At 39.9% G+C, this 17,573-nt stretch overlaps 2 protein-coding genes and 1 pseudogene across 3 annotated transcripts; all 3 read left to right on the forward strand.

Moving 5' to 3' along the window:
• The first annotated feature begins 11,458 nt into the window (after nucleotides 1–11,458).
• LOC311287471 lies at nucleotides 11,459–13,914 on the forward strand (annotated as a pseudogene). The gene is made up of 4 exons: nucleotides 11,459–11,581; nucleotides 11,769–11,843; nucleotides 11,972–12,102; nucleotides 13,330–13,914. The product of its transcript is annotated as an uncharacterized misc_RNA (transcript).
• Nucleotides 13,915–14,803: 889 nt separating this feature from the next.
• On the forward strand, nucleotides 14,804–15,227 carry LOC311287307 (histone H2A-like). Its single transcript, XM_084404042.1, has one exon. The coding sequence runs from the start codon at nucleotides 14,835–14,837 to the stop codon at nucleotides 15,219–15,221; it is 387 nt and encodes a 128-aa protein (XP_084260168.1). The 5' UTR covers nucleotides 14,804–14,834; the 3' UTR covers nucleotides 15,222–15,227.
• A 605-nt stretch (nucleotides 15,228–15,832) lies between these two features.
• On the forward strand, nucleotides 15,833–16,529 carry LOC311287305 (histone H3.2). Its single transcript, XM_084404040.1, has one exon. The coding sequence runs from the start codon at nucleotides 15,856–15,858 to the stop codon at nucleotides 16,264–16,266; it is 411 nt and encodes a 136-aa protein (XP_084260166.1). The 5' UTR covers nucleotides 15,833–15,855; the 3' UTR covers nucleotides 16,267–16,529.
• The last annotated feature ends 1,044 nt before the right edge of the window (nucleotides 16,530–17,573 follow it).

A 17,573-nucleotide genomic window follows, 5' to 3' on the forward strand; every position in this document is an offset into this window, starting at 1 on the left:
CTGCTTCAGTATCAAGTCTTCATGTCAGGTCCAGCCGGAGGACTTTGTCCACATCACAGACAATATAGGCCTAATCTCTGCAGGCAAAGGGAAAATCCAGATCCTTGACAACATTATCCACACCTTGAGAGAGAGCCCGCCCCGGTCGCGCGCGCGCACTCTCACCCTCACCGCACTGTCGGCCACCACAGAAGACCAGTTTATTATTATTTTACTATAGTAAAACTATGGGTTAGCCTATATTCGTAAAGGTCTGTCTGTCATCTATCTTTACTTATTTATTGTGTTATTCAGTTTATAATGACGTTTATAATAACTGCATCCAATTTCTAATTTTTGTCATTTTGTCATCATTTTATTTGCTTAGTTGTGCCATCCTTATATTTTTCTTTTAAGGACTTTATTTTCTTTTCTTTTTTTTAATTGATATCGATTATTTAATTATCTTGTAAATACCAAATGTCATCTCTGAAAAAAAAAAAAAAAAGAGAGAAATGGGTTAAGAGACACGACATTTACTTAGCCAAATGTAACATAGCTATAACTCTCTGTTAATAGACATGGGGGGATAATTCGAAGTCGAAGATAATTCATAACTCTGAAACAACATTCCAACTGCAACGGTATTTTGATTTATTGCATATAATGGCAGGCTTTCGCGCTAATCGCGAAGTAACAAACTCATGACAAACTTAAATAAAGTAAAAAAAAAAACTATTTTCAACATATACAACCCACCGTGATAAGTTTAACAGTGTTTATTAAAACCAAAAGTAGCTTTGTGCTGTTTGTTTTCACGTCTGCGCATCACGGGCGCGCACCCAACTGAAGATGCCAGGTGACGTAGGCTCATCGTATCCATTAGGTAAGCGCTCGTTCACAATCTCATGAATAAATACAATACAACGAAGGGGTGCATCACCACATTAATAGTCATGAGAATGATTACAAACAGTTACGACAGGCAGTGTCAACGTGACACAACACCTTTATTTTATTTGAATTATTCATGATAGAGTGACACAAGCACTACGCTGAGCATACCTCATCAGCCATCATAAGCCAACGACAGTGACGGAAGGGTAACTTGCAGGAAACTCGAGTGTAATCTCCAAATCTATCCAACATATTGGCGAGAATATAGCATAATCTCTTGTTCTGTGTAGTATTCTTACAATATATTTTAATAATTAGTAAAAAGGGGTCACTTGCGCTTCAGCCTGGTTGGTGCTCCCGGAACAGGACTCTGAAGAAGACGCATGGGCGTCGAAACGTTAGTCGTTCTGTACCATTAAATAAATTATTAAAACGTTGTGTGCTCCGGTCCGTTCCTTGGTCCTACCTAGACCTTGGGTCTCCCTTGCTGATATTTTAATAATTGTTGGTCTTATATTCACTGATTTCACATTTGAATATGCATTGTAAAATGCCATTTTACGGCAAGGAGTTCTGTCTCATTTCAATTATTAATAATTCAAGCCACTCTTGTTTTAGATTATAATTATGACATATGAATGTGTGTGTGTGTGTGTGTGTGTGTGTGTGTGTGTGTGTGGTGTGTAATGTATAATGTGTAAAGTGTAGTGTGCGTGTTCTAATTTAAATAACTTTGTGATATATGTTTGTGTGTGTAATGTAATATAATGTGTAAAGTGTAGTGTGTGTGTTGTAATATAAATAACTTTGTAATATATATATATATATATATATATATATATATATATATATATATATATATATATATATATATATTCACTTCGAAAAACACTGCAAAACAATGCACTATCTCAGATTCATAAGGCTTAATGGTGTTATCAGAAGGGGCTCTCTAACAAATAATGCATAGAGGTTAAATTATAAAAAGATGCTTTAGAAATATGCTACAGTATAACATGAAAATACTGTTTGGAGAAATGTGTTATTATCCTTACACAATTTCTATTGTGATTGTGAAAACGGTCATGACTTTCAGGGCTTAATTAGTTATAGTTAACTGTCTAAATATGCCCATTTAAAATGTAGGCTAGTTGTAGCCTATATTCTGAAAAGACATTGTTCAACATGTATTTTCACATTAAAAACGGCTTTTTCCAAGCTTAATCTAATTAGGTTCTGCTGTGTGTTTGAGCAAGAGCACCAAACCAGTAGGTGGTGCTAATGTCCAATATTTTACGTGTTAACACGCGATTTACGTGTTAACACGTCATTTACGTGTTAACACGTAATGACGTGTTAACATGTAAATCGCGTGTTAACACGTAACTACGTGTTTACACGACAGTTTCACACGTTTTGGCCCTTTTGGCCTTCCATAAAACTTGTGCATTACGTACCGTTTCACAGCTGGCGAACGATCCCAGCTTCAGCGTCATCACTACGACACGGCATTATAACGGCTTTTGTTCACACAGCGCGCGTTCCGGGACTGAACACGGCAATGTTACTAGGTCCCCAACACGGCATCGATCCCGGCATCAATCCCGGGTCGTGTTTGCGTTCACACAGAAGGCGCTCTGGCAATTTGCCGGCAATTTCCCGGGTTCAAAGCGCTGTGTGAAAGGGGCTTTTAAGACCAGCTGACGGAGACGCGGATCTCACACGCGCCTCATTCTCGCGACAACTCTTCACGTTCATCATGAGACAGCTCTTATGTTATGAAGATACTCGATAAAACGGACATTTTGGCATAATTGTGTGTGTTATTGTAAGTTCAAGCACGAAAGATAACTGTGTTGGTGTGCTGTCTGTGCGCACGATACTGGCGTGCGCGCGCGTCTTTCTGTGTCTGTGTGTGTGTGTCACAGTCACACTTTTGTCTTGTCGCACATGAATTGTTTAAAAGCATTTGCATGAATAAGATATCATATGTAATATACACTTTTTTTAAATTCTGATTGGATAATTATCAAGATCGAGGCCAAGCCTTGTGTATACTATTTTTATGTAGCGTACGTGGCGAAAAAAAAAAAAAAAAAAACTCCGATCACGGAGGGCCCCTCTCTGCGCAAGGGCCCCTGGGCACGTGCCCAGATTGCCCGTATGGTAGATCCGGCCCTGATTGTGCAGAATACTATAAAATAATATATTTTCTGTCTGATTTTTTTATCTGAAGCCAAATTAGATCACAGAAGATTATTTAAAACACTCGACTTGCGTTATAAAGTAAGTTTGGAGCACAAACATGGTTTTAATCTCATAAATTGTCGTGTATTGATGGTGTGCTAAGCTAACATGCTAGCTAGCCCTAGGTGCACCTGCCACCTAGCAGTTATTCTTTTATGATTTTTTCTAAATAGGAATGCTTACAGAAATGTTTCTTTATTCAAGAAGGGCATTTGATACAGTTTCAAATCTGAAGTGAGAACTTTGATAAAAGAAATTAGGGATTGAAACCCTGTGAATAGCCAGTGAATAGCCAGAAAAATGCATATTTAGAGCCATAACCAGGCTGGAGAGGTGTGAATGTGTGCAAGGGAGACACAGGCTGAATGGGGCTAGTTTGCACCACAAAACAATAGAGACAATAGACTGAATGCTGGATGCTTAGAAGATGACTAAACATCAGTTGCATTTTAGAGTCTAATCAAAATAAAGTCATATGACATGATCTTGAAAAACATTTAACTAAATACAGAGTTTTAGACTTATCATTTTCAAATTTTAAATATAACATGGTCAGACATGTGGCTTTAGCTGCAGTGCATTTCTAGATTGATACAATGCCAACTTCAATTTTATTTTCATGAAGATGTTTCATAAAAATACATTTCTAATAACTTTACAAAACTTTGAAGCTATTTATAATTTTTTTTTTCATTATGACAATAATTAATCCTACATTTACAATAAACTGCCAGGTGTCAGCTTTCAAATGAGATCATACTTTTGCTTTTAGTGCAAATGGTTCATGAACTGTATCTGTTTCAGTTTGGGTATGCCATTTCTGGGGATTTTTCAAAAGTGGCATTGCAGCTTAACAGGTTAGGAAGGTGCCGGAGCTCTGGACAGCTTTTTGCAACTCTTTGGAGGTAGGGCCAATATTTGCAGGTCACATCCATACAAAAAAAAAGTGATTTGCCTACTGGCCAGCTTTTCTTGCAGGTACAGGGGATAGGCAAAAATTTCCCCCCATACATATATAAGGCACAGAGCAGGACTCACCGCAAGCTCCAATCCCTCCTCGTCTACCTTGCTGGCAGATCTTTGGGCGGTCTCTCTGGCTGCTGACCACTCACCTCCACAAACACCTCTTCCACTGACTTACAATATGGAAAATTGTTGATGAAAATAAGACTCTCCTAAACAAACTCTTCAGAAAGAGGTTATTATAGTCCTGTAGTCTAATTATCATCTAGAATTTTACATGTTTGGTTGTGTTGTGAATGTGGTCCACAAATCTTTTCACGTCTTCGTCCTTGGCTATGAAGACGCCTTCAAAGATGGCCTGTTCCTCAGATCTAAAAAAAACAAAAACAACAATTGGTGATGGACAACCATTTATGATAACTTATAATCTGAAATTACTTGGTTCACATTAAAGAGCTGTTTTCTTATTAATACAAACATGATACACATGATACACAGTTTGGAGTACCTAGCAGCATTCTTGAAACGGTAATGCTTGCAGTTTCCATCAACTGAAACTGCAAGCATATCTGGGGTGCATGCAGGACAGTTGAAGGGCTCTTCCTTGCATATATTGTCCACCTCAAATTGCACAGCCTCCCACTCAAAAAAACTTTTCTGAAAACTGGCTGCTGAGATCTTGCCAGTCTATTAAAAATAAGGAAACCAACATCTAATAATGTACAACAAATACATTAGCATCAAACAGCTTTTCAACTCACAACTCAAAGATATCAACAATACTGCAGGATAGATAAATTCAATACTCACAAAGCGGACAGTTCGCTGATTCAGCATTCTTAAAAATGCTTGGCAGGATAGTCCTGGTGCCACCATCTTAATTTCTTCAAAAGATATCTGTGGCATAAACTGTGGCAAATTGAAGGGTTGCAGGCCAGTAGTCACTTCTGTTTAGGTCAGCGACTCCAGCAGTCCAAGTGGCTTGGCATGCCTCACAAATTAACTCCTGGAAAAATCAAAAACACATCCACTAACGTAAACCTTAGCTGATTAATCAGGGTGTGGGTTCTTTGTACAATTTATTACTTTGTATACTTCATATATTTAAAAAAAAGTTTTATATCTATGTCAAACTTGTAAGGAGTCGCGTATGGACTATGGATAGATATTTATTGACTGATATTTATTTTTAAGATGCTTCTCAAACAGGACAAAAATAAAGTTCTTCACATTCTTACCATTCATTGTCAAGTCAAGTCAGGTCATCTTCATTTATATAGCGCTTTTAACAATGTAGATTGTTTCAATGCGGCTTTACAGTAACAAACGGATAATTTAAGGTAACAGATATTGTTTTGGCTTTATAGCGGTTCTTGAATAAAGATATTTTCCAGCTAAAGTTAGTTTTGATTGATTCACTTCCGTCGCAAGGATCATTAGTTATTAAATTAGAGGCCGCTAAGATGACATCGTTCTCTCTACACAGACTTTAAACGCAAACCTGTGAGAAACGCTGATGGCGCTCACGTGCGCATCAAGAATTAATTCTATAGTTATGCGCATTTGAATATATGTGCGCAGGTTTGTAATTCCCTACAAACCAAGCCTTAAACTACTTGTCTGGCCTTAAAATTTTGATACAGAATTGTATCACTTCGGGGTAGATATGCGAAACCGAAATTATCCCGACAACGCTTTATCTGTAGAGTGGGAAAGGGATCCTTCACAGGGAGAGACTAGTTGGCACTTCAGCACTGCGTTGTCATCGGGTCCAGGCGAAGGTCCTTCGTCAGATCTGGATACGTCCTGGATCCGGCTGCGGGAAAACCTCGGGATAAACAAAGACACTAAAATTAGTGTAGATGCCATTCTTCTTATGATGTAACGAGTACATCAGGATTTATGGGAAGTGTTCCCGGTTCCGGCTGACCTAATCTATGCAGCCTAACATTGGATTATAGAAGTATATAATGTATTATGTGAATGCTAGGTCAAAGAGATGTGTCTTGAATCTAGCTTTGAACTGACAGAGTGTGTCTGCTTCCCGGACAATGGTAGGAAGACTGTTCCAAAGTTTTGGTGCTAAATAGGAGAAGGATCTACCGCAAGCAGTCGATTTTGATATTCTAGGTATTATTAACTGGCCGAAATTTTGAGATCGCAATAGACGTGAAGGACTATAATGCGTTAAGAGCTCGCTCAAGTACTGCGGAGCTAAACCATTTAGTGCTTTGTAAGTAATCAGCAGTATTTTAAAATGTATACGATGTTTAATAGGGAGCCAATGCAGTGTTGACAGAACAGGGCTAATATGGTCATACTAACTGGTTCTGGTAAGAACTCGAGCTGCTGCGTTTTGAACTAGCTGTAGATTGTTTATTAAGCGTGCAGGGCAACCACCCAGTAGAGCATTACAATAATCTAGCCTTGAGGTCATGAACACATGAACTAATTGTTCCGCATTTGTCAATGAGAGCATATGGCGTAATTTAGATATATTTTTAAGATGGAAAAATGCGGTTTTACAGATACTAGACACATGACTTTCAAATGAAAGATTGGTATCAAAGAGCACACCCAGGTTCCTAACCGACGACGAAGACAGAGCAGCCATCAAGAGTTAGACAGTATTCTAGGTTATTACGTGTGGAAGTTTTTTGTCCAATAATTAGAATCTCTGTTTTTTTCAGAATTTAGTAGTAGGAAATTACTGGTCATCCAGTTTTTTATATCAGCTATGCATTCCGTTAATTTTGTGAATTGGTAGGTTTCGTTAGATTTTGAAGAAATATACAGCTGAGTATTGTCGGCATAACAGTGAAAGCTAATTCCATGCTTCCTAATGATATCTCCTAATGGTAGCATGTACAGAGTGAACAGTAGCAGTCCTACTACTGAGCCTTGTGGTACTCCATACTGAACTTGTGATCGATAAGACATCTCTTCATTTACTGCTACAAACTGATAACGGTCAGATAAGTATGATTTAAACCAGAGGTCCCCAACCCCCGGGCCGCGGACCGGTACCGGTCTGTGGAACATTTGGTACCGGGCCGTACAGAAAGAATAAAATAACTTAAGCCGCGTTTCCACCGCAGGAACTTTCCCCAGGAACTAGGAACTTTGGGCTGGTACTCGATGTGTTTACACCGCAGGAACCAGGGTCTAAATGAAGTTCCGGGTAAATATTTCCCCCTCCGATAGTCCCTGCTCACGAGGTAGTACTTTTTCAAAGTTCAGGAACTTTCAGGGGTGGGACTTGTGCGCTGCACAAGCTGATTGGTTGTGTTCACGCCGCATTTTGGTTGGATGACTCCACGCAGCATTTTCTTTATTTTTAACCTCCCTTTTAAAAAGTGGCTTCATGCAGTAAAGTTGTCTGTCTGCAAATATGGAATTTAATAAAAAAAACTGGGGGACTGGCGACGAGTTTCAGGCTTTATTATTTGGGTATTTGTGGAAGAGGAAACTTTCTGCGCGTTCGTCACAGCCATCTCACGGCCAATGTCCGCAATAGCGGATAACATACAATTATATATCTAACGTTAGCATTACGAGCTCTGAACACGCTTTATCAGTGCTCGTCTCTTTTCTGCCACAGCTTTTAATATTAAGTCATTATGTTTACACATTGTCATCTATTGCAAGGCAAACCATGTTACAAATTTACTATAACAGGATTGAAATAGCGCTTTGAGGTTGGTAACAAAACTATTTACAAGACTGTCACTATTTATGATTGATAGACGGGGTTCAGGCTTTTTTTAAGCGTATTTGCGCAAAAGGAAATTTTTGCGCGTTCGTCCCAGTCATCTCACAACATACCTTGTCTAATTTTATACGCATACGAGCTTTCTGAACACGCTTTAGTATCAGTGCTCGTCTATTTTGTTATGTTAATTACCTCGTTAGTAAACCAATAACTGCAGCACAGTTTGAATCTCCTCCATACTTATAAATGTGGCGCTCAAAACTGATTACTGTCCGTCGCAGACTGGGAGGAGCAGTTGCGCGCAGTTTACCTTCCCGGTACTTTAGACCGTGGTGTAAACGCAGAAAGCAACCGGTCTGGGGCAAAAAAGGTTCCTGGGAAAAAAGTTCCTGGGACAAATTGTTCCGGGTAATTTCGGTGGAAAAGCGGCTTTAACGTATTTTAGGGACTATAAGTCGCTCCGGAGTATAAGTCGCATCAGTCAAAAAATGCGCCATGAAGAAGAAAAAACATATATAGCCTAAGTCGAACTGGACTATAAGTCTCATTTATTTAGAAATTTATTTCACACAAAAAAAACAATGTTACAGACGGGACAGTTCTCCGTTACGGAAAGACTGCTTTAAAACTTTCACAGAGACCTCAAACAGAAAGCACAAAGCCTGTCTTTAAATTTAATTTCATTTTGTATTAATTGTATCTAAATTTTAATCAATGTTTCATCAACCAATTGCCTGGATTTAATAAATAAGAAGTAAATATATTAGAAAATAGATAATCACGACACAGAGGCGCCCGCGCGTGAACTGGTGCTTGTCTCATAAATTAACCGAAACTCAGTGATAAGGTAGCCTACTTGCCTCACAGACCTGAGACATAGGCCTATATAGAAAGCTTGAAATGTCTACTTTTAAACAGAATGTAACCGAATGAATGAGATGATTGACATTAGTGAGCACCTATCAGCAGGGATTCCCTCCTATTTAAGAGCTGGTTGGCTGTAGCCTGGGATGCGTCACGTTCGACTCCGCCTCCGTCCGTTGTTTACAGTGGCTGTAGGTATGTGCGGTAGCATATAGCAACTTCTGTTTTTAGTTTCTTGTATGTACGTGACTAATTATTAGTGTTGTGTATAGCCTGTTTTTCTTCTCCGGTTTCCCTCGGCTTGTCGCGGTGGGTGCACTTGCTGGTTGCTCGCCTTTCAGGTATGTGTGAACTGTTGGTGGAAAGCGTATTGTTTGTTTTTATTTAGGGGTTTAGGATCGGCTGATTGTGTTGAGTTATGTGCAGTGTCCCTGTAGTCCAGCTGAACAGCAGAGTGCATAACTTTTTGAGTATCCGTGCCTGTGAAAGGACAAGCACATTGTGCGACTGCATCGTCTACTTCCGGTAAGTGTTATTGTGCATATAACCAGAGCCCGTCTACGGAGAGCCTTGGCACTTCCTATTAGCCCCATTGTATCGATCTTGGTTGCAGTTCCATTAGAATTCCACTGGAGGTGATCGCGGGCGAGTGCAGACTGAATGGGAGTCTATGGGGCTAGACGGCTAAATGTGTCTCTTTCACCCGATTGCCGTTGAGAAATCTCAGATTTTATTGTAGGTTTTGCAAGTTCAACATGGGTTATAGGTCGAAAGTTGAATGAACGAGTACTTATTTCTTTTCGATTTCTTACAGGTTGAGTTGTTGTTGCCCATAACACGCTAGCATTCTTCTAATGACGTCAGCATTCTGACGTCATTGACGTTTTAAAAGACTTTTTAAACCAAATAAGTGACTCTAACACCCAGCAATGTGTAATTTCTTTGCATCTCCTTTCGAATACAACATTCAAATTACTAGACAAATTATATCCTGAGAAAAGTGGATTTTGAGGGTTTTTCGCCATAGACCTCCATTCATTCTGCACTCGCCTGCGAGCGCCCCCGCATGGACAGAGACGTGTTACTGCAGCCAGTCCAGAAACCGGAAGTAAGCCGAGAGTGCCAATTCTCTTCCTATTAGACATGCTCTGATATAACTGTAGTTACGAGCTGAAAATTTAGCAATTGAGGCATAAATCTTAGTGTTTCTTTGTATTTGGCTTAGGATTTTCCCTCTCGTCCGGGCGATTTGTTTTTCCTGCTGGTGCTATAAAAAGCTATTATAGCCCCGTCGATTCCTTGCTGCCGGATTAAGAGTATTGTATTTTCCTGCTCTGCTGTCGCTACCGTGTGCAATACAAACTTGTTGCCATCTGTGAGAAGATCGTCACCCCACTGATGAAGGGGATCGTTGCTGTCTGGTTTTATTGATGAGTTGTTGATTTAATGTTTCTTTGTTTATTGAACTTTTGAGGCTGACGCTTATTAGTGTCAAAAACGGAACACCAAACTATCTGCTTGAGAGCTCATTGCGGGAATTGAGTTATTTATGGTCTTTGTTTACACCTTTGTATGTTATTTGTGATTGTCTACTAATTGTGATTACTATCTGCTCATGACTGTACCTTAAACATCATCCAACTGGGCTTTATTGCAGTTAGTATTTTGAAGTTTGGTTATTAATTTTTTTTTTTGTGATTTCCTTTCAGGTGCTGAGGTTCCACGGGTGGAGGATCTCTTGTGGTGGTGGTGGTGCTTTCCCTGAATGTTTGCCGTGACACTTTTGAAGTCTTTGCTGTGTGTGCAAGTGTGCTTTCGGCGAATTAAGTTTAGTGATCCCTCCTCCCGTGGTTTATCTCAGCCCTGTTAGTTTGTGTGTCTTTTTGTTGTGTCTTTGTAACTAGTGTATTAGTACAGAAAGTGTGTGTGTTTATTCAAATGTGTGTTTTTGTTTACTTGAATGTGTTTGTAACTCAAAACCTTGTCAGTATAGCTCCAGGTTGCCTTTTTAACGTGATTATTCTGCTGCCTTAAATTAAACTCTGTATTAATAAAACTTTTGTACATTTTTATATCCACGTCTCTGCCTACCTTTATTAGAGAATCGAACCTGAGTGACCTAGTAATAATAACTTGAGTTGTCCATATTTCCCGGGGCGAAATTCCCCGGGTGGCGTAGTCGAGATTCTTTCTACCTGTAAAACCGCTCTTTCGCCACAAGAACAATTCAAAACGAAAGAAAATGTACATTATGATTGTACCTTGCATGATTATATGCGACAAAAATGAACTTTCAGTATTTAATTAGCTAACTTTGCTAGCCTGCGCATTTGGTGTAGCAAGCTATATATTTTTAATAATGTCTTCTATCATTTACCGTCATAATAAATTGCCACCTTACACGTCTAAAGGTTCTAAACACAACTTCTTGTCCTGATTCAACAGTTTTTGATGTGTAGAGTTAAGAATAGTATCCATCTCTATTAATTAACTCTTACCGAGTGGAAAATTGCGATGGACCTTGGGATCGCTCCATACAGTGACGTCAGCGTTATTAATTTAGAGGATTTAATAAATATAAATAAACACAACTTTGATTAATTGAACACAATCGTAGCATATTATATTAACATCAACCTCCGATAAAAATACGTTATCCAGCATGCTCTAGTTAAAGCAGTGTCACTTACCTATGACATGAAAACGCTTAAACTGCTTACTTGCACGCGCTGTGGAGTGTTGTTAACCTCGGAGCAAAACTGGATGCAATTGTTTTTGATGATACAAAAGCGGCAGATGGGGGCTGTGGACAGTGGTGGTCCATCTGAGAACCTCAGATTGCTTCTTAAGGCTGTCCAACAGTCTAGCATATTTGCGGGCCCTGAAAATAGTAAGAGGTTGTGGGGCTTGATAGTGAAGGTAAGCATTTGAACAAAAGGTCTTATTTAAAATGATTTCATAACATTAAGTTAATTAAAATATTTTGGTAATTTTCTTTACAGCTTTGCATAGAGGTCTCTACAGGCATATATCACACATGATATCAGTTTGTATAATTCATGGAGGAATGGGGCCACATTTCTTTTCAGAAAAGCTCTTTCTCCAGGTTTGTGGTAAACCCACCCGTCCTGCAACCTTGGATGAAGTAGATGATGAGACCTTTAAAGAAATGCTTTGCAAAGTAAGTATTTTTCTTAAACTGCAGCGAGCAAAAATGGGAAGTTATGCAGGAAGAGTACCCCTATTAATACAATGTTTTTGTATTGTAGCTGCAACATGACTGTTTGAATGTTTTTTTTTTTTTTTTAGATAAAAGAAGCTGAAACTGTTCCAGAAGCCAAAGCTGCCATTGAAATGGCAGAAGATTACCTGTCTATAATTGGAGCCTTTAGATCCATTAGTACTCTTAAGCAGCAGGGCATGTCTACATGTTTTTACAGGTTTGTTGATGATTTTAATACCCTTGGACTTCTTCAAGAAATGCAGACACACACAGATCTGTTTCACACCACTGAGATCTTCAGACCTGACATCACTTTTTTTTTTTTTTCTGACAAGTAAACCTGTCAGATCAAGACACCTATAAGAGAGAACTAGAGACCATGACCTTGTGCTTCTAGAGAGACTGGATCATTGATGTTGAAGGCATTTACAAATATTTGTTTACATATTTTGTCCTATAAAGTTTTATACACAGCTTCTGTATTCACGATTTATTTACATATGATTAAAAGTGTGATATTGCTTTTATGAAGTGGTTCCTTCAACATCTTAATGTAAGTGACATTTCACACAGATATTGATAGATATTTTATATTACATGCTTACCTCTATCTCTGTTTCAAAAGAAGAGAGCAGTTAGAGATGTCATTGCTTGTCTTAAATAACAGTATTAATACTAAATTAGATTTTAGACACTATTGCAAATTTTGCATTTGTGCTCTGTCAATACTGAACCATTGCATTTCTCAAAACATTGCACGGTAGCATGGTTTCTCTCCTGAATTAATCACATTTTTAACGAGTTACATGGAGAATGATTGCATAATTTATTTACAGTTATTTGTATATATACAATTATTTACTGAAAAGGTGAAAAATACCCACCACTAATACACTGTCAGCTTGTTTGGAATGGCACAAACAGTACAGTTGTTAGACTGAATATCTACCTGTGTTACAGATGACGAATGTACACCATTGAAGTTGGAGAATGTGCTGGAGTTTACTTCAGGGTCTTCAGCCATTCCACCCCATGGCTTTCTGCAGCAGCCTAAAATCGGATTTCTCCATGACGCACCAGAGAAAATATTCCCAGAGGCAAACACTTGCAACATTGTGTAAAAATTGCCCATCCATTACAATTATGAGTCATTTAAAACACACATGAGCAATGGCATACTGTGGGCACCAGCATTTGGCGTAGCGTAGTTCAACACATGCGCATTAAAGGAATTGTTAAACCATAAATGAAATTTACCCCATAATTTACTTGACATCTTCCTTTCCTCAGCCAAACACAAGTGGAGTAACATTTAACAAAATCCTAGCAGTTCATATTGAATTGTGATCACAACAGTGGCATTACAAAGCTATGAACAGCCAGAATTGTATTTATTATTACTCCAATTGTGTTTGTAGTGAATACAGAAACCACCCTGCCCCAGGTGCTGTGCCGCCATGGCCAAAGCGCCCAAGAAGAAGTCAGCTGCGAAAGCCAAGAAAGCAGGTCCAGGCGTCGGTGAGCTCATCGTCAAAGCTGTGTCCGCATCCAAGGAGAGGAGCGGCGTTTCCCTTGCCACCCAGAAGAAAGCTCTTGCTGCCAGCGGATACGACGTGGAGAAGAACAACTCCTGCGTTATGATCGCCATCAAGAGCCTGGTGACTAAAGGCACCCTGGTGCAGGTCAAAGGCACCGGCGTCTCGGGCTCATTCAAGGTCAACAAGCAGCAAGCCGAGACCAAGAAGAAACCAGCAAAGAAAGCGGCTCCTAAAGCAAAGAAGCCAGCGGCCAATAAACCCACTGCTGCCAAGAAGCCCAAGAGCGCAGCGGCAAAGAAGCCCAAGAGCGCAGCGGCCAAGAAACCCGCCACCACAGCTGCTAAGAAGGCAACGAAGAGCCCCAAGAAGGCAAAGAAGCCAGCATCCGCTAAGAAAGCAGCCAAGAGCCTAAAAAGGCCAAGGCGGCTAAACCTAAGTCAGCAAAGCCTAAAGCCGCCAAGCCCAAAAAGGCAGCTCCCAAAAAGAAATGAAGTTCACAGTTTGTTCTTCAACGGCTCTTTTAAGAGCCACCACTAACTCTAAATAAAGAGCAAAACTCATGTTATGATTTCTGTTAATTTTGCAAGTAATAGCCATGCTGTGACTTTCAACCACTACACTGGTGCAATCAGAACAAATAAGTCACCACATTTTTCCCTAAGAAATTGATTCAAAATGGCCAAAAAGCTTATGAGGGTTCAGCCAGTGTTCACAGTCCAAATAGGATCTTCTTAAAACTCATTTGTTTTCTTTAGCTTTTAACATTATGTTAATTGTCGCTCTCTGCTATGTTTTATACTTTTGTATTTGTTTACTTTTCTCATGTACACCACTTTGGTCAGTCTTGTGACTTTTAAATGTGCTTTAAAAAAAACAAATAAACTGAAACTGAAACAACATAGTAGGCTACAAACAGAATACACACACACACACACACACACACACACACACACACACACACACACACAAAACACTATGCTGAAGAGTTGTAACAATACAAACACCCATATACAACAATATGGGCAGTGATAAAGATCCCAATATTACAATAAGAAGTTAACATTACAGTATCAGAAGGTCAATGTCCACATAATATACAGTGTGTGAAAAGTGTGGCAATTTTTGTAGGAACAGCGTATATCTATTTTTGTATTTATTTGAAATTTTAATCAAAAAATGTTTTATGTGGTTTAATCTTTTCTGTCGTAGTCAAATACTGCATAACTGTTCCCGACAGAAAGAGGGTTGGGCTTTGCTGAGACGATCAGTGATTGGTTTGAATCTTTGTATACTCTAAACCAATAGGCGACTAGCACTCTCGTTTAAAGATAGTATGTGGAGGCGGGAGAAATACTTTTCATTTTGTGAACTTCGACTGAGAAGGTTGTAGCCTACAAACTAAGTAATAATAATGAGCGGCAGAGGCAAAACTGGTGGCAAAACTAGAGCGAAAGCCAAGACTCGCTCATCCAGGGCAGGACTGCAGTTCCCCGTCGGCCGTGTTCACAGGCTTCTGCGTAAAGGCAACTACGCAGTGCGCGTCGGTGCCGGTGCTCCTGTTTATCTGGCGGCTGTGCTCGAATATCTTACCGCTGAGATCCTGGAGTTGGCTGGAAATGCCGCTCGGGACAACAAGAAGACCCGCATCATTCCCCGTCACCTGCAGCTGGCAGTGCGCAATGACGAGGAGTTGAACAAACTTCTGGGAAGAGTGACCATCGCTCAGGGCGGCGTGCTGCCCAACATCCAGGCCGTGCTGCTGCCCAAGAAGACCGAAAAGGCTACCAAATCCAAATAAACGTTGCATTAAGATCAAAAGGCTCTTTTAAGAGCCACCAATTTTATCTCGTAAAGTGCACTTTTGTCTGTGTTAATGTAAGCATAAACTTGGGTTGTGGTTGATCAAGAAAATTAACCGCCAAAACAATCATAATATTAAATTACTCCGTGTGGAAAATTACAAATACAACAGTAACTTAGCTGGAACAAAGTGCGAATGCTGCTTATGAACATGATAATTATATAGGCCTGTTACTATTATTGATACAGAGATCGTTCTTTGGTCTTGGGTCTTGTTTGGTTGCAGTGCTTTTATAATAATATGAATATTTCAGAATAAGTAAATACATATGCGAGTATAAAGCCCACTAGCCCAGGGATGTCATGTTGGATGCGCAAGCAAAGTAGCCTATAAAGAGAACAAAGCGGCACCTTGAGCGGGAAACCCTCCGTTTGTTCGAAAAGAGGAAACGCGCAATCATTGGCTAGCAGTCATAAGCACACGTCACACATTAGCAAATCACAAGCCTCTGCACCCCCTCGAGTCTGTGAGCGCATGCCCGCGCAATGCCTTAAAAGCAGGCGTGTGTAACATCAAGCCGCATTTCCAGCGCAAGAAGGAACCCTAACCGAGAAAGAAGTAAACAACAGCAATGGCAAGAACCAAGCAGACCGCTCGTAAATCCACCGGTGGTAAAGCTCCGAGGAAGCAGCTCGCTACTAAAGCAGCGCGTAAGAGCGCGCCAGCCACCGGCGGAGTCAAGAAGCCCCATCGTTACAGGCCCGGGACCGTGGCTCTAAGAGAGATCCGCCGTTACCAGAAGTCCACCGAGCTGCTGATCCGCAAACTTCCTTTCCAGCGGTTGGTGAGAGAAATCGCTCAGGACTTCAAGACGGATCTGCGCTTCCAGAGCTCCGCTGTCATGGCCCTGCAGGAGGCCAGCGAGGCTTATTTGGTCGGTCTGTTTGAAGACACCAATCTGTGTGCCATCCACGCCAAGAGAGTCACCATCATGCCCAAAGACATTCAGCTGGCCCGCCGCATCCGCGGAGAGCGCGCTTAAACCCGCATCTGCTTCCACCCACAACGGCTCTTTTAAGAGCCACCCAAACTGCACTAAACAGAGCATCCAGTTTAACGTTTATAACCGTGAATATAAACTTGCGTTACAATAACACTGGGTTTTTGTTCTCTAAATCATATATTGCCATTACTATAAGCAATATGCTTAATAATACATATAGGCCTACATAGATCTTAGGACATGTATATTTTTTAAAAGCTTAAGTTTCTGATATATTTTTTGGATAAATTGAGTATTGTATATTTCGACACATTTTAGTTACACATTATCTATATATTTCATCAATGTTATGCTATCAATTGTTCTGTTGTAGCAGAAAAAGTATTCTCTTTGGAAGAAATCACGCGGGCCACGGAGTTCTAGATGGCAAGTATAAGACTTTTATTGGTCGAGACAAAGCCGAGATGCCTGCCAGAACACTCGTAAATAATTTTTATAAAGTTTTTGCAACAAGTGCAAATGACTGTTTTGGTGTTTGCCACTTTTCATCTTCAAACAGTCTGACCAAAAATATAAAACTGCACGTTTCAACTCTTTTTAATTAGCTCATCCACAGTTTTATATCAAATATTTTAGCTAATCCCTAATAGTGGCATGGTTTGTTTTTAAACATTTATTGCATGCTATAAGGCCAAAGAAGAGCTTACTATCATTTTGCAGCTAAGGGGAGACATACAGTGTAAATATCACAGAAATCTGAAATCATTTATATTCTGCAAATATATTCTCCTGAGAATCAGGAAAAAAAAAAGTTTTGTGTATTGTAACTATTCGTTTGTTACTTATTGACGCGTGGACCTCCCCTTTAAATGACGAGACACTTCCTTATAGGTTGTATCAGCGATTGTGGGTGACGTCACTTCTGTTTGTGTTTGAAGCGAGATCCCAAACAAACCAAGTTAGCTCGCCCCTCCCTCGCTCATTGGTGCATCATGAAAAAAACGATTATGCACGCGCATTTCTTAAAGCGACAGACACACAATATTCAAATTTTTCAATATTCAAATTTCACACAAAATTCAATATTCACACAAAAAATTCACACAAATTTCAATTGGTGAAACCAATTGTTTTTGTGTGCAGATCTCAGAGCCTAGGCTGCCTACAGAGACGCGTTTTTTTGACGGCCTGCTTATGGGGTGGGCAGCTAGCGGATCGTTAGGAAAGATTAGATGAATGTGATCATTTATGTTTGTGCCTTTTTTGGGCCTGAAATCGCTGATACAACCTTTAAGCACCCTGTGTGCACGGCATTGCTCGCACCAAGCTCTGTTAGAAATGAATGA

This window comes from Rutilus rutilus (genome assembly GCF_951802725.1).
Source record: "Rutilus rutilus genome assembly, chromosome: 3".
In the NCBI taxonomy this organism is placed as follows: domain Eukaryota; kingdom Metazoa; phylum Chordata; class Actinopteri; order Cypriniformes; family Leuciscidae; genus Rutilus; species Rutilus rutilus.